Raw genomic sequence first — 25,175 nt, forward strand, 5'->3', positions numbered from 1 at the left:
CAACATGAAACTTTTAATAACAAAAGTTACACTAAAAAGTATTGAAATTTTGTAAAATCCATATATTAATACCAAATAACTTAGTATTTTTGGTTAAATGAAGTTTAAACTCTATAAATATGCCAAAAATCACTTTTAATTCATGTTTTGAAAGATTTCCATCGATTTTGAAAAGTTTATTGAAGAAAAATCAAAGTGTCTCATTGTTACCCATGGGCTGAAATGAGTGGGGAACAATGAGACAGCCCTGGATTCTGGGTACATTCTAAATTTTGGCCAAATCTAATGAAAGGACATTGTAGCCCAACTTAATCCCTATGGAACGTCGAAAGAAATTTAAAGAAATATTAGTTTTGGTGTAAATGGCAGGCTACGAGCGAAAAAGTATTTTTTGTCCATAATTTACTTTTACACCCCATAATCAAACATTTATGAATTACTTTTCTAGGGAGCGTCCATAACCAAAGCCACTAATATGGCAGACGTGTATCCGGTAGACACACCTTTCCCCCAAATATGAGCCTGATTGGTTGAAACTACGACTTGTGAGAGCCATTTTATCATTGTTCCCCGTGTCTCATTGATGACTACTCTACCCTACGGTTCTGGATGTGGCCACCGGATATCTTGAAACCGTTTTTTTTAAATCCAGGATTCTTCTAAATAAAAATTCTTGGTAAAATAAATGGAGTCCGTTTTTCTTTGAATAAACTTAATGAAAATTTAACAAATCAGGATCTCTCGGTGACCCGTACTCTGGTTCGTGTGGGGTGATTTTTCATTTTACATTTTGTTTCTTGGAGAAAAAAAACAAGTTTTTGTAGTTTGCATGGAACCATGTTTCCAAGGACTACATGCCCTCAGGCAGCTTAACCTTCAAGGTGGGTCCCCTCAGGGCATGCCCCGAAGAGCGTATGCCTGGGCAGCAGGTTCGCCAATGGGGGAAGCCAACCCGAGGAAGAAAACAACGCCCGCAGTTCCTCCATTCGACGATACGGTACAGCTTGACGCGAAGGTCGCAGATTCCGGCACAGGTACGGATGCCAGGTGCCGGATTCCACAGGTCGCAGAACCGTTTCCGACACCGAACATCAGTCAGCTGAAACCTACAAGCAATCGAAAGCCAGCACCAAACGTCCCTACGATTTTTTTCAGTTTGACAATCAACATGTTTTTATTTTTTTGTCTAAGCCTACTCTCTTGCCTTCTCTTTAGGTTTTTCCATTGCGACGGTATCTTTCTGCGGCGATTAATTGAAGCGCAGGATTCTAATTTTTCTCGAAATTATTAATAACAGTAGGAATCGTAGAATCTCGCATTCATTCGTGGTCAAGAGAGTTGCAATCAATTGGCTGAAAACAAGCAGTACGTCTTTCCTATCAAATCTGTAGTTTATGGTTTTCACAGGGGTTGATGGATTTTAACGACGCGGTAATCTGTTGGTGCATTTTTGAAACAAAAGAGTAGAAGAAACCTCAATTAACAAATATTCGCCCAAAAACTTGATAAAAAAGTAAGATTTTCATATCTGGAGTTTTTTTTAAGCGTCCAATAAACCAAATTTCCAGTTTTTACTTTTTGGGTTTTTTGAAACCGCCTTGAGTCAGGGGTATTAAAAAAAACCCAAGAAGCAAAAACTGAAAATTTGGTTTATTGGACCTTTTTTTTAAAAAAAAAAAACTCCAGATATATTGCGCATTTTGCACTTTACTAGAGTCTTGCGCAATTATTTTCATCACAGTAATTTTTCAGCACAGTGATGACGAAAATACCCGTTGCCAAGGCAGGCTGTTAATGTTTATTTATTTTTCCAAAGTTCAGAAACCAATGAAGTGTCCAGTGCAGAGAAAGTGACTTCGATCGGGTAGTCCCAGAACCGGTGATTCAAGGGAGACCACGGCTTGTTCCGACTGGAAAAATATGGTCTTCGGTGCCGGTATAGCGGTACTTGGTCATCTTGCCGGAAGGATCATGGACAACCAGAGATCGTTGCTGTCTGCATTGGGGACAGACGTCTTCACTGCTTGTTGAATCGTCTTTTCCAACATCCGCTGATCTGGTGCGGCCGAGAGGGGTCCCTTTATGACGATGAAGATCAACGCGAGATGGACGTTCGGTAACTGTTGGATATCCTTTACCCTGGAACTTGGCCGATCTACCAATGTCATTTTTGGAGTTTACTGTTGACGGTTGACGGCCGGCTTCATCGTCCCGAGGCACACAACCTCCAGTGGGAAAAGTGTGCTAGTCTACGGAGTTTCCCGCTGGAACGAACTACCAGTAGCAATCAAGCAGGAGAGACGATTCAACGCTTTCAAGAAAGCGATAGTTAGGGAAAACTAGTGTTAGCGATTACTCTGATTGCTAATTTTATTCGCTCCTAAAGTTAAATTCAGATCCACATTACCTCCTTGCCCTGATATACAGTGTAAACTAACAGGATATCGTTTCAATAAAATTACAATTACAATTACAATTACTAATAAATACTGCCTAAAAATGTGTATTCTTTTTGGTTTTAGTACCAATTGGATAATAACGAGATGCTTAGAATTGGACTGATTATACTGAAAATATACCGATTTCTTTCGTCCACAATGTATTGTTTTTTATTCAGAATATTATTGAATTTACAGTCAATTCCCCATAATTTTAATTGAATTTCACCCAAAATTGACCAGCAATCGTCCAACAAAATCATGGCCTCGTACCGTTACAATAATGGCCGAGATGGTCGAGAGGAATTATGACCTCTAGCCTTGCCTCTAGCCTTAGATTATTAATTACCTAGATGTCTCACTTCGGGATTTTTCCATACATCCAGTTGGCGACACCCCTTTAGCGCTCCGAGCGCCACCACAGTCAAGTTACAGGTACTAATTTGGTAAACAAGATCGTAGTACTCAGGGCACTTTCCTGTTTCAAAATGGTTTTTCTTTTTGACAACAAAGTGTCACCAGTTATTGAGTTCGGAATTTCTTTCTCAATTCTCGCTTCTCGTAACATTTCAGAGTGAAGAATCCGAAACTTGCACAGTGCCACAAAAATACAGGCACTCATTCTCTATCTACAGACATGGACTACGGTGACCTCCCTTTCGGCGGGTCGAATCGGACAGGATGTCATCACGTCCTCTGTTCGACGAAAAAACCATGGCATGGAGTGCCATTTCCTCCCTAAGCAAGCAAATTAATGCGCAACGCGGTTATTCCCAGCAGATAGGGTAAAGGATTGGTTAGACGTTCATGCAGCCGGAGACCGGTTTCGCATGGGTCGCCACAACGTTGACGAAGGTGTCGTTGAAGCTGACGTAGATGTAGGCCAGTCCGAACCCAGCCCTTGCGGAACTGCGGTCCTAATGAAACCTGGACCTCCTTCTTAACGGTTTTTTTTCTTGCGAGGAGCCATGCAGGTGTGAATTGATAGCACGGCCTCCCGGGTGGTCATCCGAAGCCTCAACGTGACCTGAAATTACAAGAATAACTCCTAGCCGTGGGAGGAGTAGAGGAGCATCCAGCATAAGGTCTACATCTCGATCAATGACTTGACTTTTCCAATGTTCAGAGCCATACTTCGAAGAACATTCAAGAAAAAAGGAATTTTCAAAGCAACACTATCAAAAACTTATGTGAACCTTATGTACGAACAGTGCAGGGTTCACAGTAAAAATAAAATTCAATCTGGTCGTGAATTTGAATATTGTGAATATGAAGGATTACTTAGCGTGCTTGTAAAACTGAAATATAAACAAACTCACTATTTGGCGTAGCTTTTTATTCGTGCTTAACAATTCATTTCAATTTTTTTTACATAAAATTGTCTTCCGAATGCACTACCTCTTGGCAACTCAGCGACAGTTGGCATAGTCATTCGAGGAGCAAGTTTTGGATGGCTTCGTGTGTCGCAGCGGCATGTGCTGCTTGGCAACATCCGGCTTGTGCTTCAGATTGGCCTCGCGTTCTCGTTTTTCTTAAAACGTCTTCCTCGTCGAACTCAGTGGCTCAACGGAGTCACTGCGCGACGCCACGCTGGAGCGGAACATGTAAAGGCTGCACGCGAAGCGCAAGCAGCCTCCAGCAACGAGCGGCAGCGAAAGTGACCTAGCCGCTCGGGCGAAAGCTCCATGTCTACCGGTCGAAGCGGACTCCCGTTAGCTCGCCGGGCGACTTGGCACCATCGAAGAATTTGCCGAGGAAATGTTCGTTTCTGATTGACTATTTTTAAGGTGCGTCTGGTCGAGCCAGTGGCAGCAGCTAAATTTTTCCGACTGCGACTTCTTGAATGTGGTCCTAAGAGCAGAACGAATTTTTCAATTTGAGGCATTTTTGATAAAACTTTGTTTTTACTCACCTGTCATAGTCATAAGCCGAACGGTATGTACCACCGGAAGGTTTTGAAACCGCTGCTTTTGGTGACCAGAGTGTACAAGACCTTAAACAAACGAACTTTCGGAGCAACTATTTGATATGGTCTGTTTTACCAAATCAGTACCGGCGACGGCACGATTCCCGATACTCCAAGAAGACAGGATTACGAATTATCGCCGGAAAGCTGGTGCGACCAACAAAAAATCGCGAAACGGCAAGATTCACGGATCCTCGGAATGTTTTGACTTGCTCGCAAGAAATTGATATGTCAAAGTTTGAAAACAGAGGTTGCTATGATATCACAGAACGCTGAACTGAAACTGGCGGAATCAACTTTTCCCTTCGGAAATATCCAACATTAGTACCTGTGAATTGCCACCAGGTGCAATTTTGGCGTGGCGGTAGTGTCGCCAGCCCCAACAGGGGAGTGGCGTATCTATATATATTTAGTCTATGCTCTAGCACATTAAAAAAATAACCCGTCAAAAAAACTCAAAAGTTCCAACTACGAGAATCGAGCCAGGAACCTTTAACAGACCATCTCAATGACTTACTGCCTCGGCTACCACAGCTTGGTGACTAGATTGTGGTCAGAAGTCGATGCATTACACTTGTTTTGTTTTGATGGTGTGATGGAAAATCAGTTTGCCAACTGTGATGAAAATTTTCCCGCAGCACTCTACTGAGGTGCAAAGTGCGCAAAGTTGACAGTTCTCAGTCCTGCAAAGCAGTGTGATGAAAAAATCTAGGCCTATAGCACGATTGACACAAAACTCTAGAAATTGCTGCAAGGCGCAATAACCTATGAAAAGTACACTGAAAGAAAGGCACACAGTAATATCAAATGTTTCACACGTGAATCTGCCCCATACGACATTGCATGTAAATTTCATGTGAAAATCACTTCTAAAATATTAATCGTGGATCACGGTAAAGTCAAATGCAAAACACGTTAACTTCTCGTGATGACGCACATGAATTTGTAGTGCTTTCCACATGAATGTTAAATGACTTTGTAGTGCCAATCAAATGGTTTTCCGTTGGTATTCAGACGGGTAAAAAGGGTGGAAATTTTTCTCAAGTTTTATTTATTAATCGCACAGTTTTAGTTAAAAATAAATCTTTATTTTTTCTTCATTTTTGCATTTTTAAATACGGAAATTACACAAAAATCACTTAAGCGCATAAATTTTTCTTCACAAACACAAAATAGTCAAAGAATGGAGACCAAATGTGTCCGCGTTAAATCCGCTGCAATCTGCAATTGATGTCCATGTTGAATCTCGAGAAGCACCGCTCGGCTGGAGTTTAGGTGACGAATCCGCATATCTGAAGTTCTGATGCACATAGGATTAACGATAAGGAAGTTTTACAGATCGTTTGCAACAAAACTCCAGATTTAGAGCACGTCCTCTGGCCGAAATCTATTCTTCTGGAACAAAAAAATAATCAATCTGTATTAACATTTAAAAGCGCTTCTTTTATCTTGTTTTTACTCACCTAGAAATTACACGCAGGGAGTCCCTTTTTTATTCAAATAAAACAATTATCAATGTTTTTTTTAAATCCAACGAGCAATTTCTGCTCCACCACCGTTTGTGGCCATCTTGATTATGAAACATTTTCGCCTACCACATTCAAAAACCAAAACATTTCAATCTAACGTGTTTTTCACGTCAAAATCAAAGGAATTGTTATATGGGGCAAATCTAAGTGAAATTCATTTGAATCTAAAGTGAACATCATGCGAAAAAAGGATGAAAGGTTTTTCGCTAACGATCAGCTGATTTCGAATGATTTTCACATCAATTTGACATGAAAAATATGTGTGGGTCAAAGGAAAAGCATGTGAATTTATCGTGTTGATTTTTTGGGACACTCACGTGAAATAACACTTGATATTACTATGTTGGATTCTTTCAGTGTATTGAAGCCGCATTTACAAAGCGGATTCAGTGGTTATTTCTTAACTTAATGCTAACATGTTAAGGTTCATGTGTAGAGTTTTTTTTAAAGGACCAAATTTTCAATTTTAGCTTTTTGGGTGTTTTTAGAATCGCCTTGAGTCAGGGTTATTTAAAAACACCCAAAAAGCAAATATTGAAAATTTGGTTTATAGGACCATTTAAAAAAAAACTCTGGATGTTAACAAGGCTTCATCCATCAAGAACGTCACGCTAAAATCAACAAAAAATACTCCCTTCCCTCCCTTACCTTTGTAAAGCTTTTCCAATACTTATCACATGCAATGTCACGCAGGCTCAGTCACATTTTTTTTATTCAACTGGAACTTCAATATTTTGCAAATTCTTGCTCGATGAAAATAAATGCTTTGAACAAACCATTTATAGCAGTGGTTTGAACTAGGTTATACCAGGTCTTCTAATTTTTAAAAGATACAAAACTGTTTTTTATACCGCAATGTTTATTCTAAAAAAAATAATAATTAGACATCTTATTTTTTTCATATTAAAATCGGCAAAAATACAAAAGTTATGAGAGTTTGAAGAAATAAAAACTATAACAAATCCCATCGAAAACAAAGGGGATCTGGCAAAATGTTATTTTATACAATATAATAATAGCTATAGCAATTTATTACTTTAAAATAATTAAAACACTTAAGACTCTATGAAAGCTGTAATTCATGCAGTCGCGTTAGTGTACTTTGTGCTACCGTAAGTAAGGATCTAGAGTGCGAAGTAAGGTTTTAACCATTTGGGCCCCTATAAACCTCGCCGCTCATGGTAATTTCCATTATTTGATCACTATTGCCAGAACCGATGGCTAATGTATTTCCTCTTGCTACAGGCAACACAGGTGGTGTAGTGGTAAACGTGGTTGCCTATCAGCCTAGTTGGTCTGGGTTCGATCCCAGTCGGCCCCGGTAGCATTTTTCGAGACGAGATTTGTCTGATCGTGCTTACCGTCGGATGGGGAAGTAAATGTTGGTCCCGGCAAAGCCTAGAGGTTAGATCGTTAGCTCAGTCCAGGTGTATGAGTCGTCTTCCTGTGTTAAAACCTGTCTCGACATAGTCGTTGGTCGCCTGTTGGGCTCATAATCCAAAGGTCGTCTGTTCGAATCCCGGGTCGAACTCACAGCTAAGGTCTAGAGTTTTTTTGAATAGGTCCGATAAACATATGAAATACAATAGCTTATAGGATCTTTTAAAAAAAAAACTCTGGAGGTGTAAAAAAGGGGTTGATTTGATTTTTGGAATCTATTTGAGTGCTGAAAAGCTCAACTTTGGGAAGTTGGGCATTGACTAGGTGGTTAAAAATTTGCTTTTAAAGTTCTCTACCCACTAATCTGTTGAATTTAAACTCGACTGTCGCACAAAATTATCTCGAGATCTCTTATATAAAAAATAGAGTTTCTCTCTTGGTATCTCTCATCCGAAATTGGCCACGTTATTTACGCACGACCCTCAATCGTTGACGTTCCGAAGTTTTGGCTGTCATTCTCCGTCCTCTGTGGCTGTCGCTTTGCATTTGCATGTTGAGAAGGAATTTTTTCCACTATTTTTGTGGAATTAAAATGTATTTTTGTAGAATTGTTTGAATTTTGTAGTTGTAAATAGTTGTTCGAAGCGGACTGTTTGCGTGAGTTCTGTGTGATTTGGCATTCGATGGTGAGAGTGATGTAAAATCTGTGTTTTGATTTCCGCTACATCCGAGATCGTTTGTTCCGCCGAGATCGCCATTAATGGTCCAAAAGTGGAGTTGCGAGATTATTATGTAAAAAAAAGTCTTGTCCGGATTAGTGTCGGATTGTCGCATCGCATTGTAGCGTTTGTTCCTTGTTGCTTGTGCGAGGTTTAACCTTGAACTTGCCACCAGAATGTCCCGACGTCCGAAAGGCCCCGGCCTCAAAATTAACGTGACCGAAGCAACCAATTCCACCCCAATGTAAGAGGATCGCAAGGAGTTCTGAGAGATTTTGAAATCCTGAATTAAAATTTGTGATTTATTGCAGGACGCCCCCCAGGAACCTGGACAAAACGGCCACCATCACCATCGGCAGCAACACGTTTGTGGTTGAGGCAGACAACCTGGAGAAAATCTGCGATCTGGGCCGGGGAGCGTACGGAATTGTGGAGAAGATGCGCCACAAGCAGACCAACACCATTATGGCCGTGAAGCGGATAACGGCCACCGGTCAAACCCAGGAGCAGAAGCGGCTGCTGATGGATTTGGACATTTCGATGCGGGCCAGCGACTGCCAGTACACGGTCCACTTTTACGGAGCGTTGTTTCGCGAGGGCGACGTCTGGATTTGCATGGAGGTGATGGACACTAGCATAGACAAGTTTTACCCAATCGTGTTCAAGAACGGCCGGAAAATGCCCGAGGACATTCTCGGCAAGGCAAGTACCAATTGGCGGGGGGTGCGTTTGTGTGTCCCGTGAGCAAGGCGACGCTAATGATTTCTAATTACAGATTGCAGTCGCTGTTGTTAATGCACTTAATTATCTGTACACCAAGCTGCGTGTTATCCATAGAGATGTAAAGCCGTCCAATATACTTATCAATAGGCAAGGCGACGTGAAAATTTGCGATTTTGGTATTTCAGGTAAGCATGGTGGTTGACGCAAAACATTTGAAAAAACATTAGAATCATCAAGAAAATCTCAAAAGTTCTGCATTTTAACCTAAATTACCCGGATCTTACTATTTTCGAGTACTTTCGATAAACCGCATTTTGTGATGAAACATGCGAAAAATTTTAAGTTTGACAAAACCTAGTACTAGGTTTTATTTAGAAATTCTTGCCGAATAATTTGCCACAAAAAACTAATTAGAACATTTTACAGAAATTCGTTTTTGCACTCTTGCAAAACTGCCGAAAAATGTATGCAAAATGTTATTTTTTTTTTTAATTTTTATTTTGACAGTCCAAACTTACTTTTTACTCACCCATCCCAATTTGGTTTCTCGGAGCGAGGGTAGGTTCGTCGCCATCGTGATTTTCCCTGACTTTATCAGGTTCCAGAACAATCTAGCTCCCAAGAGCACATCGTTCTGGCCTGTCGAAGTTTCCTGGTTGCACCTCCTCCTCGCGACAGGAAGTTGCAGATTCTTTAACGCCTCGGAGTGCTTGACGCACGTATCGATCAATTTCCGAAACTCGACGGCGTTTCAATTGTGATCCTCGATAGATTGAGCAAAGCTTCAATGTGCTTGTCGATTGTCACTCGTAGGTCTACAACATGAGAGCCCACGCTGCCTCGTAGTCGTTGTTGTTTATGATGTCCGGGTCGATCACGCCTTCCGCGCTTCCAACCAACGAGTTCCGACAGTGATAGAGATTCATCGATGGAGTCTTACCTTGGAGCCGGTCCATCACGCTCCTGAACATGCACTTAAACGAAACCCAGTTCTCGTAAATGCCGTCAAACTTCGGCAACGGTGGCAGGTATGTACTGTGGCACAACTGCAATCGCAGAGGCGGCCGGGACGAGAACTTCTCGATCAACTCGTTGAGCTGGATCGTAAGAATGTTGTGCAGCGCCTCGCGTTGAACTCAGCGTAGCAGGCCTCCACCATCTTCAACTGCAACTTCAGGAAGTGCAAGTGCTTCAGGTTTTGGTTCGGTTGCTCAGAGGGTGTTCTCAACATCATCCGTCATGCCCGTCGCTAGGTTGTGCTACGCAACGACGCCCCACAAACACTCTCACACGCGGACACATCGAACACGCGGAAGACAACAGCACAAGCTGCCAGAACACGCACTTTTTCACGACATGGTTGCTACGTTCCACGACGTCACACACACATGGACACCTCGAACGTGATCGCAATCAGATTTTCCGTCGAATTCACTCCCAAAACACTACTCCGGTTCGTGTAGGACCACAATGTCTTCGGAGATTCACAAGAATCGAGTGGACTGTATTCAAAGTTTCGGATTTTTTCTTCCGTAGCCGAGCCAAGCAAAAACACGCGTCTTTTCACCACGGGTACACGTTAAACTGTTGTTCTTTGACGTTTGCAAATACACGGAAAATACGAAACCAAAGTTTTTGCATAAAGGGTGCGCATCTCGTCTAACATAAAATTAATTAAATTAAGTATGCGGAATTGTGAATCTTCTTCTTACATCATCCCCTTGAAAATTAACACAAAACTTCTTGGTTATTAAAGCTAGAGAACCTAAAGGTTATTATATAAGCTCCAGGTTTTCTAATTAAAGCTGTTCTCCAGATAAGCGAGGTGCTTAAACATCTGAACCGCGTTATTCTTAGTGTTTTCATAACAAAAGTTTTACAAATCTATCGCTTTTTAGCAGAATTGGGTTGACTATATAGCATTGAAATTGAAGCAATTGAAGTGATCAACTCAACTCTCTGATTGTCAATATCCAAGGGGAATCGAGGAAGAGAAAACATCAGTTAACAGAACGCGAGATTCACGATGCAAAATGTAGATCTACTCGATCGATTTTGTTAGCTGATACCTAGCTTTGATACCTAGGTTTGTTTGAATTGGGTCCTAAAATGAAGCTTAGATTGCTGATATTATTGTTTACAGCGATAAAGCTTATTTTTCTGAGTACAATGACCCTTTGTACGACCACATAGAGTTTAAAAGGGATTTTTAAATCAATTTTAAAAAATTAACCTCGCGGTCCTTCTTGACAGAAAAGGTCCTACTTGACAGCTCGTTCCAAGGGGACCATAGTTGATCCATCGAAAAAATGTTGTCTTGTCAAAAAAAAATTTTGCATTAAAATGAAAAAAAGTGATCAGAAATGGTTTTTAATCGTGTTTTTTACCGTTGTACATAAAAATTTACATAGGGCTTTAGTACCCAATTCACTCACGGCAACATCCAGGAAACAATATTTTTGGATTAATGATTTTTGCCTTCCTCACCTTACTGAGGAAAGGCTATAAAATCACTCGAAAAATGAACTTTTTAAATAAACCTCCTAGACCTACTTTCATTTGTACATATCGACTCAGAATCACCAGCTGAGCAAATGTCTGTGTGTTTGGCTGTATGTAGACATGTGTACCAAATCAATCTCACTGGAATATCTCGTCATTGGCTGAACCGATTTTGACCGTATTGGCCTCATTCGATTCGTCTTGGGGTCCCATAAGTCCCTATTGAAATTTAGAAGATTTAGTAAAGCACATCAAAAGTTATGCTTAAAAAACTGCTGCATATAAACTTCACAATTTGCAAAAAAGGGTGGTTTTTGCATGAAAACCTGCCATATTATATATTTTTAGAAAGGTTTTGAAATGACCTTTCTTGTGGATTAAGAATTTTCAAGATCTGACTTACCTATCTAAAATTACAAGCCGTTTTAAAAATGGTCTGAATTTACATAACCTCAATTTATTTCTCCATAGGTTTTTGCCTTCCTCACTGATCGACACGAAAAAGCCGTGTAGAGGGATGCCATTTTCCTCAAAGGCGGTGTCTGTATAATCTTGACAAAAAGTCTGTAGGCAGTCTGTTTTTATTTACTCATCACTTATTTTATTAGGACCTCTTAGGTGCTGCGATCACGTTAGGGGAGATCCATAAACCATGTGGACACTTTAGGGGGGTTGGAATCACTCTATAAATGAGAGGAAGGCACCAACCACCTAAAGGTGGATTAAGTAACGTTTTAATGATAGTTCTGGATTCAGAGCCCAGAAATTTTAAATTCTAACGAAAAATTCATCATGATATGTACAATGCTTTTACAAACAACGTGCAGAAAACTATTTTTTGAATGATGCATTCTGATTCAAGATTTCAATGATTTTTAAAAAGAAACATGCCCGCCAAATGGCCGGTCGGGATGCCGGAAAATATAACATTAAGGTGAAACGGGACGTCCAGTTCTTGGCGGATCTTGTTTAATTTACGGCGTTTTCGTTTAAGAGCGAGTTTTTCACCAATGTGTAACAGGTCGTATCGAGGTGCTCCGATTTGGATGAAACTTTCAGCGTTTGTTTGTCTATACATGAGATGAACTCATGCCAAATATGAGCCCTCTACGACAAATGAAAGTGGGGTAAAACGGGCTTTGAAGTTTGAGGTCCAAAAAACCTAAAAAATCTTAAAATTGCTCGCATTTCCGTAAAACTTCATCAATTCCAACTCTCTTAGATGCATTCGAAAGGTCTTTTGAAGCACTTCAAAATGTGCCATAGACATCCAGGATTGGTTTGACTTTTTCTCTTAGCTTTTGCAAATTACTGTCAAAAATGGATTTTTTTTAAAACATTAATATCTTTTTGCAACAGCCTCCAACACCCATACTCTCATAGGTCAAAAGATAGGTAATTACATGGACTATAAGCCTACGGTGTTAATTTTTTGGCCAATCGCAGTTTTTCTCATAGTTTTTCGATTTTTCTATAACAAACCTTTTACAACGTTCTTTTTGCCCTGTAGGCCGCCATAACGGCACTTTTTGGTCTCAATTTTGTCATATTCGGAATCCTCGGACAATTTCACGTGAGTTAGAAGTATTGGAGTTGTAAATTTGATTAGAAAAATTGCCATTTAGAATGAATTAAAATATTTTTTAACAATTTGTTGGATTAGGGGTAAAACAGGTTTTCGCCTACTTGATACAGCATTTGACGTATTGATCACAGGGTAAATAAGATCTATTTCTTTTTTCAAAAATGTTTTATTTAATTATTTTCTTAATCAAATTTACAACTCCAATACTACTAACTTACGTGAAATTGTCCGAGGATTCCGAATATGACAAAATTGAGACCAAAAAGTGCCGCTATGGCGGCCTACAGGGCAAAAACTAACGTTGTAAAATGTTTGTTCTAGGAAAATTGAAAAACTATGAGAAAAACTGCGATTGGCCAAAAAGTTAACACCGTAGGCTTATAGTCCATGTAATTACCTATCTTTTGACCTATGAGAGTATGGGTGTTGGAGGCTGTTGCAAAAAGATATTAATGTTTTAAAAAAATCCATTTTTGACAGTAATTTGCAAAAGCTAAGAGAAAAAGTCGAACCAATCCTGGATGTTTATGGCACATTTTGAAGTGCTCCAAAAGACCTTTCGAATGCATCTAAGAGAGTTGAAATTGATGAAGTTTTACGGAAATGCGAGCAATTTTAAGATTTTTTAGGTTTTTTGGACCTCAAACTTCAAAGCCCGTTTTACCCCACTTCCCTTTGTCGTAGAGGGCTCATATTTGGCATGAGTTCATCTCATGTATAGACAAACAAACGCTGAAAGTTTCATCCAAATCGGAGCACCTTGATACGACCTCTAGAACAAACCGAGCAATATTTACAAATACTGCCTCTTAAGGTGCTCCCAAAAACTCGAGTCGTGGAGTTAACATGCCGTTGCCTTCCCGTTTCACCGATAAGGTGTCTCAAATATTGTCTTAACCCAAGAGGGCGGCCAATATGGCGCAGGTAGAAAAGAAACGGCTAAAAACTGAAAAAACGTTTTTTTTTCACACAGGATATCTGGTAGATTCCGTGGCCAAAACGATCGATGCTGGCTGTAAACCTTACATGGCACCGGAAAGGATAGATCCGCAAGGTAGGTTCTTTTGCCTACACAAGTCGTAACCAACGAATAACAATCACGACGTCAACAGGCAATCCTGGCGAATACAACATCAAATCAGACGTTTGGTCCCTGGGCATAAGCTTAATTGAGATGGCCACCGGAAACTTCCCGTACAGCACGTGGGGTTCGCCGTTCGAGCAGCTAAAACAGGTAACATTACGAATGTCGTTCTACTCGGTCAATCAATACTAATTTATTGGTTGTTGGGATTTTGTTGCTTCCAGGTCGTCAAAGATGACCCTCCCCGGCTCCGGTCGGACGATTTCGGCGATGTGTTCAAAAACTTAATCATCGCTTGCCTGCAGAAAAATTTCCAAAACCGGTACAACTACGAACAGCTGCTGAACCACCCTTTCATCCAGGAGCACACGGAAAAGACGACCGACGTGGCGACGTTCGTCAGTGAGATTCTGGATTTGGCTGCCGGGCCGCCGCCGCCGACCAACTAGTGATATATACAAAAAGAAAAGTGCACCAGCCGCGCCTAGTTAGGGTTTTTAAAAGAAACATGTTTAATTTAAGAGTTTTCTGGTCGAAGAAAAAGATGCAGAATTACAGTGCGCCTTTGTGCAGCAGTTGTTGCGAACAATTTACAACTAATATGCCATAATTTTGATTTTCTTTTTCACGTTTCTTTCTTTCGCTATTTGTTCAATTACTTACTCACACAACATGTTGGGAAAACATAATTCGATTCTAAATCATTATTTTTCTTTAAATTGATCGGAGAATGCGTTTGAAAGTTTTTTCTGTGTACAAATTTGTCTGTAGGACATTATTCGAAAATTACTATTTCATCTTTAGGTATCATTGAGTATGATTTGATTGATAGTTCTATTGAATAAAAAAAAACTTATTAATATCTAACGTTATATTTTTTTCCAGTTCCGATTTCTTCCCTAAACTTTTGATGTTGTGATATTCCTTCAAACAAAGACATCAATCACTTTGGTCAACATAAAGCTAAGTCTTTTATTCGCTGCATAAACTATCGCCGTCATTGTCATGTGCTATAAATGGTCCACCGTCCGGGATTTGTTGATCTCGTCGAACGATCGCAGCTCGACGCTGGTCTTCCAGAAACACATTTCCGACAGAAGCTTTGTGTACGCGTGCCTGGAATGAAAACGACAAAAAATAGAAACGCTTTATTCGTGCGAGGGGAGAACCGACTTTTGACCAATTTACCTGTAATTCTGACTACCGATTGCGTAAATGAAGGGATTTATGACCGCCGACATCCACGCAAGCACGCTAGCAAACACGTGCAAATTTGCGTGGGAACCGTCGTCGTCGATTACGTTCGCCAACATCAGCGGCATGAAGCAAATCAGGAAGCACAGATAGATCGTCAGCAGCGTCACCGTAAGCCGGCAGTCCTCCTTGTTCCGGAAGAAGGATTCGATCCGGCCCGAACCGCTAGCACTGTGGAATATGGAAGCGTTTTTTTCAGTATGGCGAATGAAAATTGTTTGTTAAAAAGATGAAAAAAATTTAGGCGCGTTTTTTTCCGGCAAAAATCATTGTTTTGCTATTTTTATTCCTTAAATCATTCCTTATCACCCTTCAACCTTCAACGTTGTATTAGACGGAATGACTTGTTTTCTAAGGTGGCCCATTCTGCCCCGCACCTTGGAAAAGTTGTCGAAAAAAACATTTTTTTCAAAGTGCATCAAAAATACTGTTAGGTATTTTTTTTTATCCGCCAAGCATTCCAATTAGCCTAGAACTTCTAGGCTAGAAGTGACAAATTATGCGATAAAGTGTTTGAACAACATACAGTTTTTAAGAAAGTTTTCTGAAAATATACATTGAAACAGACTTTTATTAGAAACGGACGAAACGATGTGATTTCCAAAAGTCAAAATAGTTCACAACTAGTATGGAAAAATGTGTGTTGATCAGCGAATTTGTAAATGTGTGTTTTTGAAATATTTTTTTCTGTTATGCCTATTTAACTTACTGAATCAGTATGTTGTGTCTATACAGAAATTCCCCACGAAAACAGCAAAAATCAAAAAAATAAAATTTCTAAGGGGTTCCTTGGCCGCAATAATTAGACCCGTATTTTTTCGTTTGGCCATTAGGGTGACCTACGCCGTGTTAGGGTGGTCCGAAAAATTGCAATTTTCGTCGATTTTCGCAAAAAACACTTTTTTCAATAAATTATATCTCCGCGCCATTTCATCCGATTTTAGCTCTTAGCTAACATTTTCGTAATTCAAATACGCAACTTTTGGTACCTTTACATGTGTAGGTCATCGCTAAAATTTTCAAGTTATCGCAGTTTTAGTAAAAAAAATCGATTTTTTTCCCGTTTTCGTCATTTTCCCATTTTTGCGCGTGGCGCGTCGAAAAAAAAACAGTTTTTATCTTAAAAAAATCATATCTCAGAGTATCGAAAACATAACTTCACTTTTTTTTATATGTTATGTGAAATTTTCCGAGGAATCCGATAAAAATATTTTCAGACATAGGCTCTTTGGTCCCGAGGCCTTCAAAACAGCATTTTAAGTTTTCATACGACCTTTTCATATGTTAACTAGATTTTTGAAACTTTTTACTATTTTTCTTAAATAGTCAAACTAATCACCTTTCTTCACATGACACAATTTAAACCAATAAGCCCATTATAAATAATGTACTCAAAAGTTATTTCTTCATCGCTTTCTGAAGATTTTCAATCAGTTTAAAAAAAAAAGCGAATTTTAGATTTTGTATACCTAAATGAAATTTAACGTGGGTTGGGTGAAAGGGAAAATAGTTGGAACTATGTTATGGTTCATGACTAGCATCTTAAAAAAATACATTTGATTTAAGTGTTCTAAAAAGAACTATTTCTATTCATATATTCATATATTCATTTGCCCCAGGATAACGGTAGACTAGAAAATATAAGGTAATTTATTTTTGTTAATCATACCTGTGTGCCTTCACTTTGGCGCGCTGCTTGTGCACAGTGTAGAATATGCACGAGTAGGAGATAGAAATGACTATGCAGGGCACCAGGACGCCAAACAGGAAGATGAATTTCTTTGGTGAGCTGTCGTCCTTCTTGAGAATGGTGCATGAGAAGGTTTCCTCGTCCAGGCCGAGCCGACCCCAGATTTCGAACAAGGGAAGTAGCTGCGGACAAGGATCTTTTTAAAATAGGATTTTTATTTTAATTCATTAAATATCTTACCATAATGCCAAACGAAAAGGCCCAAATGCCAAACAGTTGCAGGGCCAGACTGATTGGTGTGTAAATCTTAGGGTATCGACTAGGGTGTAGAATTAACGTAAACCGGTTTAAAGTGAGGCCAACCATGCTGAGCACTGAGACCGCCACGTTGCCGTAGAAAAACACCGGGAAAACCTTGCACAGGCCCTCGCCAAGTGTCCATTGCTGCAAAAGGAAGGAAAAAAAGTAGTTTTGCATTATATCTTGATTTTTTTTAACAGTTTATAATCATACCTGATGATGAAATCTGATTGCCGTCAGCGGCATATTTACGGCACAGAAAAAGAGATCTGATATGCTAAGCGAGAGCACGAACGCTGTCGTCGGATGTTTCCTCAGCTTGTGATATTTGAGGAGGGCTATTACTGTGAGGAGGTTTCCTGCGAAGGGAAAACGTAAACTTTAGGTTGGTTGATTTTTTGAATTTTAGATGGCAAAAATGTGGTCCAGAGAATGCCCCTAAGTGATAATTGGCCTGTGAACAGAAAATAGTACTTCTAGGAATCCAACAGGTAAAGTTGCCTTTATTAGATCATTACATTTCCGCAAACTTGATGTCATCGATTAAGAGTTGACTCACTTATGTAACGGAACCTTTAGAAACAACGTATCCAGCTTTTTAAGCGAAAATGGCGTTCGAATGGTGAACGCCCGAAATGTCAAAATCACGCAGTGGTACCAACATTACGAAAAAAGTGTGCCATGGCATGACAGCCGCATTTTTTTTTGTAATGTTGGTGCTACTGCGCGATTTTGACATTTCGGACGTTCAACATTCGAACGCCATCTTCGCTTAAAAACCTGGATAGGCTGAGTTATCGTGTTGTGGATTTCTTTAACCTTTCATTAGTCACCAGTTGTCTAGCGCAGTCAGTATGTCTAGCGCAGAGCACATGTTATGGCGTTTGAGTCATTTTTTGATATCATACAATATAAACTGAGAATTGAAGTTAAACATTTCTAATAGGTTTTAAAATGTACCATTTTGAAAAAAACGAGTTAAACCCCTGTTAACTATAAGGGGACCGGGCAAATTGTATATATAGGAATGATCAATACAAATATATTTTTAGAAAAACTTATCAATTTTAATTAAACTGGAAGTGTAACAAGACTTTTTACTGCAACCTGCCTGCATTATTTCTCTTTTTGGAGAATTTAGACTCACTTTTAAATAGGGATCCCGACTATGCAACGTAGTCGTAGTCTTCGACGATGGATGTAATCTACATAAGTTTGACGAATAAACAATACTAATAAAAAAGTGGTCAAGGAAAAATTTGTACGAAATTTGACGGGCTTTTTAAAATGCGATCAAAGGGCAAACCTATGGGAAATTCGACCAGCTTTAGTAGAAATATTTTCGAGAATGAAATTGGAAAAACCGCAGAAAATTGCTTGTTTTTCTAACATTTTTTAAACCACTGCGCTGTATCTTCACAAAGATTGATTTAAATCCAAGATTCAATCCAAGATGGCGGCAAAAATGGCGGTGATGAACTATTGAAAAAAATACGTTTCCAATTTAATATGCATGGAACAATTCAAATTTGACTAAAATGGGGTCGATTCCCATCTGTAACCTTCTATCGGATGAGGAAATAAAACGTAGGTCCTTGCCTAGCAATTCAAAGGTCGTCAGTTCGAACCTTCGGGTAGAAGGTTCCTTGGAGTAGAAAGAGGTTTGGATACCCTCCCAAATCAAGCCTTTGGACTCCTTGGTTCGAGCAGAAACTTGCAATAAAAACCACAAAAGAACTGTTTTTGTTTAAGGTTGCAGAACTCGAATTTGATGTTAATAGGGTACGTTATCCATTAGTGGACCCTGTTCCTATAGTGGACCCTCTGAAGGTTTTTGATGAAAAATGCAATAAAATCACAGTTTTAAGCGGGTATTTTAATAAAAATCTTTTTTTAGAATGTTCTGCATCACCCAAAGCATTATTGACTGACATCAACTTGCCCTTTTAGCAAAAATAAGCGTTTTGGTTTTGACATCATTTTAAGCAACATTCTTTTTAAACATACAATAAATGCTTGTTGTAATCAACCTAATTACATATTTTTTCAATCATGAGTATAAATATTGCTGTTTTTATAAAGTTGTTGGTAACTGTTAGAATTTATAATTAATCAAACCATAGTAAATTGTACTTAACTGAAGCATCATAATTGAAGTTTGAAATGATATTTTATTATACTAAATCAATAACAAAACGTTTTTTCGAAAATCAACATGCGTGTTTTTTTCAGCAACTGTACACAAATCTATTGTTTTGTTTTGGTCAACTATCTAAGTAATTAATATGGAAAAAATACATCAAAACTATTTTTTTAAATCATTTTTATGTTAGCTGTGGTTTTTGACACGTTTTCTTTGATCTTTTTCGGAAATGTATGTGTTTAATAGTCTTTTAGGTTTTGATGTTGTTTTAAGCCATTTCTGCTAACAAAATTTATTTGTTCACAATGAAAAGTTAGCAAATGTCCTCTCTTAATCATTATATCTATCATTAGACCCAAACCATGCATCAAAACATCAAATATCGATTAAATTTGATATTCAATTCAATTCAATTGGTGTTTATTAGAATTTAACAGTTCTGCTCCAGGATGTTACATTTGCAATTCAGAGATTTGGAGAACCTTTCAACTGAGATCAATTCATAAGCCTTTGCAGGGAGGATACATATTTCTGCGTTTAGATTTTGCTAACTGGGTGTTCTTTTAGGGAAAATAAATTTTGAGAAAAAACCCTAGATCTATGTTTGGCTTAAGACTAATATCACAGTTGTTGACGGAGGAGTGCTTCGATGAGCGGATTCGTTGACATCCCACAGGAAGTCCTGAAGGTTCTCATTGCCTTTTCGATGCTTGCGTCGATGGTGTCGACGCCGGCCAGCTCGTGTAGATCGTCGGTCGGGTACCACGGGTCCAGGTTGTGCACCATTTTGAGCAGCTTATTCTGCTTCACCTGGAGTCACTTACGGTGCGATTTGGCGCAGTTGCCCCAGACCGCAGCAGCGTAGGTCAGCATTGGACGGATGATGCACTTGACCACGAGCGACTTGTTCTTGATGCTCAGCTTCGACCGCCGATTCAGCAGGGAGTAGAGCGCCTTGGTGGAACGATCCACCTTCTCGATGATGTTGTTCACGTGCTTGTCGTACTTCAGCTTCTTGTCGTGCACCACACCCAGGTACCTGACCTCGTCGTCCCACGTCGCAGGCTGGCCGTTGACGCTGATCGATCTGCGGGGAAGGTGCCGAGCAGCACGCCTCCTGGTGAAGAAGATGGACTGGGTTTTCCCAGCGTTCAGCTTGATGCGCCACTTTCGCTGAAACTCCTCGAGGTTGTTCTGTGCCGCTTGTAGGTGGGTGACGACGATCTTCGGGTCCTTGTCCGATGCCAAGTATGCAGTGTCATCCGCAAAGAATGCGTACGACACTCCATCGATCATCGGCACGTCGGAGGTGAGGATGTTGTAGAGAGTTGGGCTCAGCACTGATCCTTGGGGCACGCCGAAGGGGATGTTGTGGACGGAGGAACGCTCGCCATTCACCGTCACCGTAAACGACCGATTCGTCAGGAACGAATCGACGATCTTGACCAGGAACGGCTGGAGGTTCGAGCGGAAGAGCTTGTAGACCACGGCGTCCTGCCACACGGAGTCGTAGGCCTTTTCGACGTCGAGAAGGATCATGCCGGTCGATTTCCCCGCCAGGAAGCCGCGCTTCACCATCTCCGAGATACGGGCGAGTTGGTGCACCGTTGAGTGCCCCGGCTTGAAGCCGAACTGCTCGTGTGGGATGAGTTGCTCCGTCTCCAGGTGACGGTTTATCCGGGCGAGGATCACCCGTTCCAAGAGTTTGCTCAGGCTGCTCAAAAGGCTGATCGGGCGGTAGTTACCTGGATTGGTTATGTCCTTGTTCGCCTTTGGGATGGCGATCACGTTTGCGTGCTTCCAACGAGCCGGAAAGTAGCCCAAGGCCAGGCAAGCGTTAAAGATTTTGGTCAGGACGACCAACCCTTTTCTTGGCAGCTGCTTGAGGCACGTATTCCGGATTCCGTCTTGCCCTGGAGACTTCCGGTTTTTGAGCGTGCGGATGATCGCCTTGACCTCTTTCGGCTTAACAAGGGCGGCCGGAGGCACGGGAGGCGTTGTCGCTCGGATGTGGCCAAGCGCGTGCTCCACAGCGGCCGATGTTTCGGGATCACCTGGTTGCTCGTTGTTGTGTGCAGCGGCGAACGCACTCGCGAGCGCTTCGGCTTTCGCTGAAGGGCTCACTACGAGGTCTCCGTTGACATTCAGCGGGGGGCTGTGCTTGACCGTGTTCCGGAGGTTGCGGGTAAGCTTCCAGAACTTGTTGCTGCCGTTGTCCAGCGTCCTTAGCAAGGAGCCGAATTTTTTGTAGCGGTGTTCGGCGCTTTTGGTGCTGATGACGTTGTTCAGGTGGGCCACCACCGCTCCGATGAGCGGGTCCCGTCTTCGGATGAACTGTCTACGCCGCACGTTCCTCAGCCGGATTAGCAGCTTCAGCTCGTCGGGAATGTCCTTCTTCTGAGGTAGGATCCTACGCGAAGGGACAGCGGCTTCCTCAGCAGCTTTGAGGATGGCGGTGAACTTGTCGATGGCGTCGTCGATTTTCTCCGAGCGATCTAGAGTGTTGATCCAGCTAGCGTTAAGGTCGACCTCCCGCTCGATCGAGCGAGCAAAAGTGCCTCAGTTCGCTCTGTCGAAGCATCGGACGAGTCTTCCAGCCGGGGCGACTGGAACATCAACGTCGATCGTAAAGGTGACCGGCAGATGGTCCGACGACAGTTCAACGTGCGTTATCGGCTTCGACATCTGCACCTGGTTGTTTGAGATGACCAGGTCCAACGTGGAAGGCCTGCCTCGTCCAGCGGGGCAGCGGGTGGGAGTATCCGGAGCATGTATGTAGATGTCCTTGGACTCGTATTCTTGGTGCAGGATTTGCCCTGCTTTGTTGGCCCTGGCACAGTTCCACATCCTATGTCGCGCGTTCAGGTCACCCACCAGGAAGAATGGCCCATCGATACTGCTGAGCTGGCGGATATCCCGTCGAAGCTGGCTGAGCGTTGCCCTGCGAGGAGAACCGGGGTAGTAGACGGCAAAGATGTTAACTGGTGCCGGGTCCGTCTTGACTGAGATCCCAACAGACTCGATTGCACAGGTCGAGGTTTCCAGCTTGGAAAAGTCGATGCCGTTTCGCACCAGAAGTGCCACTCCTCCCCCCCGGGTGGCCTCCGTCGATTCGCGATCCGCACGCACGATAGTGTAGTGCTCATGATACATCGAGTTTTTGAGCTGCAGCCAGGTCTCTGTGATTGCAGCGATATATTAAATTTGATATGACAAGCAAAAAATACTTTTTTTCAATTGCGATGAAACAAATAGTCAGAATTATTCAAAAGACTTCAGATTTCATTGTTTTGTATTAAGGTACATAAAATATTGAAAATTTGTGAAATTTGATTGTCGGATTTTTTTTGTCGTGATTCGATTATTCAAAGTCCCATACAAACCTTCGGATGATCGAACTTCGGATGATTGAGTCTGGACTGTATTTCAAATTAAGCATAATTCGCAACGCAAAAAGAGGTTGTTAATTCAATATTGCATCAAAAAAGGGATGTGCGACAATCGATCATAATCTAGATTACTTTTATAACACTAGAAATAAAATCATCAATCGTCCAACGGCAATCTAACTAAACATCTTAGAACTTGTTCAAAGTCAGCCTTTCTGGGTTCCCTTCCTGTAACGAGATTACGTCGTTGGAAGTGTAACTGGAAAATGTACACAAACTCAACTCAACGGCGCTCGGTCATTGCTGCCATGAGTTTGTAAATAAAAATACAAAGAAAACCACTGTTCTTGCAACAATTCCCCGCCCCCTTGCCTGGGGACTGACTGCCACCAGATGTGGTACTGCGATCGCGTCCCCTCCGGAAAAACCATTTAATTTTGGATCTGGTGGTGGCCCGCGGGCAGATTAATCCGCACCACTTGAAGTGGTTTAGTGTCAGAGAAAAAGGGAGAGTATTTGTGTTAGTGTCGCTTAAATGCATTAAATGTAAATTCATAGTTTATAGTTTTTTTTTTCAAATAAATATTAAAAAACATCTCAGTATGTCAATTATTGATCCGTTTTTATCAATTTTGTTTGTTTATGGTTAAATGGTTAATGGTTAAAAAGTCTTATGATTTGGAAAATAATGTTGATTTTTGCCTCAAAACATGAATAAGTCCGATATTTTATTTTTTGTATGTCTAAACACAACACCTAAGTGCCTTTTTTAGAATAAAGGCTACTAAAGTGGTTGAAGCAATGCACTTCTACAGCAAAGTTAAAAACAAAACAATTTGCATTTTCACGAAGAATTTCGCCAATGAAAATCCCCTTATCACACACAACACAATGTCCCTCCTGCGGTTTCATTTGGTTGATAGTGGGGTGGAAAGGAAGAGCAGGATGGAAACACTTTTTCCTCTCTTGATTTTCCAAATGCGGTTCTCGTTTCGCGTCCAGACTGGTTGGACTCTGGTCTCTGGTGATGGTGATCTGGATTGTGGTGAACGACACATCCAACGTAGGGTATTTTAACCATTAGTGGACCCCCTAGTAGAGCCGAAGCACATATTTCACAAATTTTCAATATTTTAAGCACTTTTTCATAACCCTTTGTACAAAACAATGAAAACTGAGGTCTTTTCAACAATTTTGACTATTTGTTTCATCAGTTTTACGACCCCACATACGACCGGAGGTTAGCCGAAACTCGGTCGTGGGTGTAATGATTATCACACTAATTAACACTGATTACAGGTAAACTTCGTCAGTATAATAAAACGCGTGTGGTTAGTCTTCTATCAATCAAGTTAATAACATTTATTTCAACCACATGACAACACACAGTAAACAATGACGCGCTGTCAACGACAGTCGAGGCTCGGCATTCGGGCCGAGTTCGAGTCCAGCGCCGAATGCACAGTGGGCACATTCGCAATTCCAGTCGTCACAATATCCCCCCACTTAATATAGGAGGTACGGGTCGGACCACTGCGTCGATCTTCACCTGAAGACCAGCATGGCACCTGTACCGACGGAGCACGTCCACTTCCTGTCGATGTGGACTGCTGGGATGACATTGATGTGGATGAAGGAAACGAGTAGCCAACTGGAAGCTGCGTCGGAGGATGTCTCATGACACCGGTCGTCGTTGGTTGAGCCAGACTCCCCGGTTGCTGCGAAGCCTCCCAAAACGTCGGCGTTGTTGCACACGACTCCGGTTTCGTCAAACTCCATGGTTCCGGCCAGATGGCTACGAGCATCGTTGGCATCACTGCTGCATCCGGTCCGGGGTCCCAGTCAGCCCGACGGAGTGTGCGGATAGCGCGCGGTCGTTTCCGGACAATAAACGTCTCATAGCCGACACAATTCCTGACCGCACCTGGCTCGCTGCTTCCTTTCACGCACACCAGCTCGAGTGGTGGATTCTTCCAACAGCGTGAAGTCTTTCGATCGGTTGGCTCGTTCGCTTGAGCCGATGATGATGGTGGAGGCTCGAATTCCAACTTCGTTCGAATGCGCTCGAATCTTGCTTCTGATGGCGGAGCACCACCCACAACATGCTCGTTTGGGATGCTTCCGAACGCCTTCAGATCGGCATTCAGCGCTTGAGTGTTGGTGTTCCTCCCCGCCTTAACTTTTTGCTCTATCAAAGCGTCACGAAGAATCACCTTCCGGCACAGGCCCTTGACGTCATCAAGGCAACCAAAAGTGCACTGCGGTCCAGCCAGCGTCGACTGCGTCAGCTGCTGCGACGTACCCAGCGAAACTATCGCTCCGGGTGGTTGGGACAGGTGCTCGTAATCGTCTCCCGGATCCAGAATCCACTCCAGTCCGGCCAGCACAGGAGCAACTGCTTTTGTGCTCTGGAACACCAATGTTCCGCTCGTTGCCGGCACCGAGTTCTTCAAATCCGCCTTGAGGGCATCCG

The 25,175-nt window shown here is 41.6% G+C and overlaps 3 protein-coding genes and 1 long non-coding RNA gene across 4 annotated transcripts in view; 1 reads left to right on the top strand and 3 right to left on the bottom strand.

Annotated features, from left to right (window-relative positions):
- Positions 1-3,757: 3,757 nt before the first annotated feature.
- On the bottom strand, positions 3,758-4,588 carry LOC128093029 (uncharacterized). Its single transcript, XR_008212182.1, has 2 exons — positions 4,351-4,588; positions 3,758-4,289 (listed from the first exon to the last, which is right to left on the bottom strand). It is a non-coding gene; the product is annotated as an uncharacterized LOC128093029 (long non-coding RNA).
- A 3,229-nt stretch (positions 4,589-7,817) lies between these two features.
- Positions 7,818-14,788, top strand: LOC120418054 (dual specificity mitogen-activated protein kinase kinase 6-like). The gene is made up of 6 exons (XM_039580306.2): positions 7,818-8,276; positions 8,344-8,734; positions 8,808-8,940; positions 13,816-13,896; positions 13,955-14,076; positions 14,151-14,788. Exons 1-6 carry the CDS (start codon positions 8,209-8,211, stop codon positions 14,373-14,375), a joined length of 1,020 nt encoding a protein of 339 aa, XP_039436240.1. The 5' UTR covers positions 7,818-8,208; the 3' UTR covers positions 14,376-14,788.
- Positions 14,789-14,936: 148 nt separating this feature from the next.
- Positions 14,937-20,099, bottom strand: LOC128093846 (protein trapped in endoderm-1-like). Its single transcript, XM_052711691.1, has 6 exons — positions 20,024-20,099; positions 17,384-17,529; positions 17,111-17,314; positions 16,850-17,052; positions 15,115-15,351; positions 14,937-15,042 (listed from the first exon to the last, which is right to left on the bottom strand). The coding sequence occupies exons 1-6, from the start codon at positions 20,097-20,099 to the stop codon at positions 14,937-14,939; spliced, it is 972 nt and encodes a 323-aa protein (XP_052567651.1).
- LOC120418053 (pre-mRNA-splicing factor ATP-dependent RNA helicase PRP16-like) overlaps positions 17,418-25,175 on the bottom strand; it is a 47,397-nt gene continuing 39,639 nt past the window's right edge. Inside the window, exon 4 of the mRNA XM_039580304.2 lies at positions 17,418-17,529. The gene's annotated coding sequence lies outside the window, so the exon portion shown is untranslated. The remainder of the gene's footprint in view (positions 17,530-25,175) is intronic.

This window comes from Culex pipiens, chromosome 1, assembly GCF_016801865.2.
Source record: "Culex pipiens pallens isolate TS chromosome 1, TS_CPP_V2, whole genome shotgun sequence".
Taxonomy (NCBI): domain Eukaryota; kingdom Metazoa; phylum Arthropoda; class Insecta; order Diptera; family Culicidae; genus Culex; species Culex pipiens.

What these genes read in the sequence shown, in the direction of transcription:
- LOC120418054 (XM_039580306.2), top strand. Translation starts at nt 8,209, where the DNA reads ATGTCCCGACGTCCGAAAGGCCCCGGCCTCAAAATTAACGTGACCGAA. An exon ending in CCGAGGACATTCTCGGCAAG is followed by an intron (nt 8,735 to 8,807) that starts GCAAGTACCAAT and finishes TTCTAATTACAG; the next exon opens with ATTGCAGTCGCTGTTGTTAA. An exon ending in TTGCGATTTTGGTATTTCAG is followed by an intron (nt 8,941 to 13,815) that starts GTAAGCATGGTG and finishes TTTTTCACACAG; the next exon opens with GATATCTGGTAGATTCCGTG.
- LOC128093846 (XM_052711691.1), bottom strand. Translation starts at nt 20,099, where the DNA reads ATGGTGCACAACCTGGACCCGTGGTACCCGACCGACGATCTACACGAG. An exon ending in CAATCAGATTTCATCATCAG is followed by an intron (nt 17,315 to 17,383) that starts GTATGATTATAA and finishes TTCCTTTTGCAG; the next exon opens with CAATGGACACTTGGCGAGGG. An exon ending in GCCAAAGTGAAGGCACACAG is followed by an intron (nt 15,352 to 16,849) that starts GTATGATTAACA and finishes CATATTCCACAG; the next exon opens with TGCTAGCGGTTCGGGCCGGA.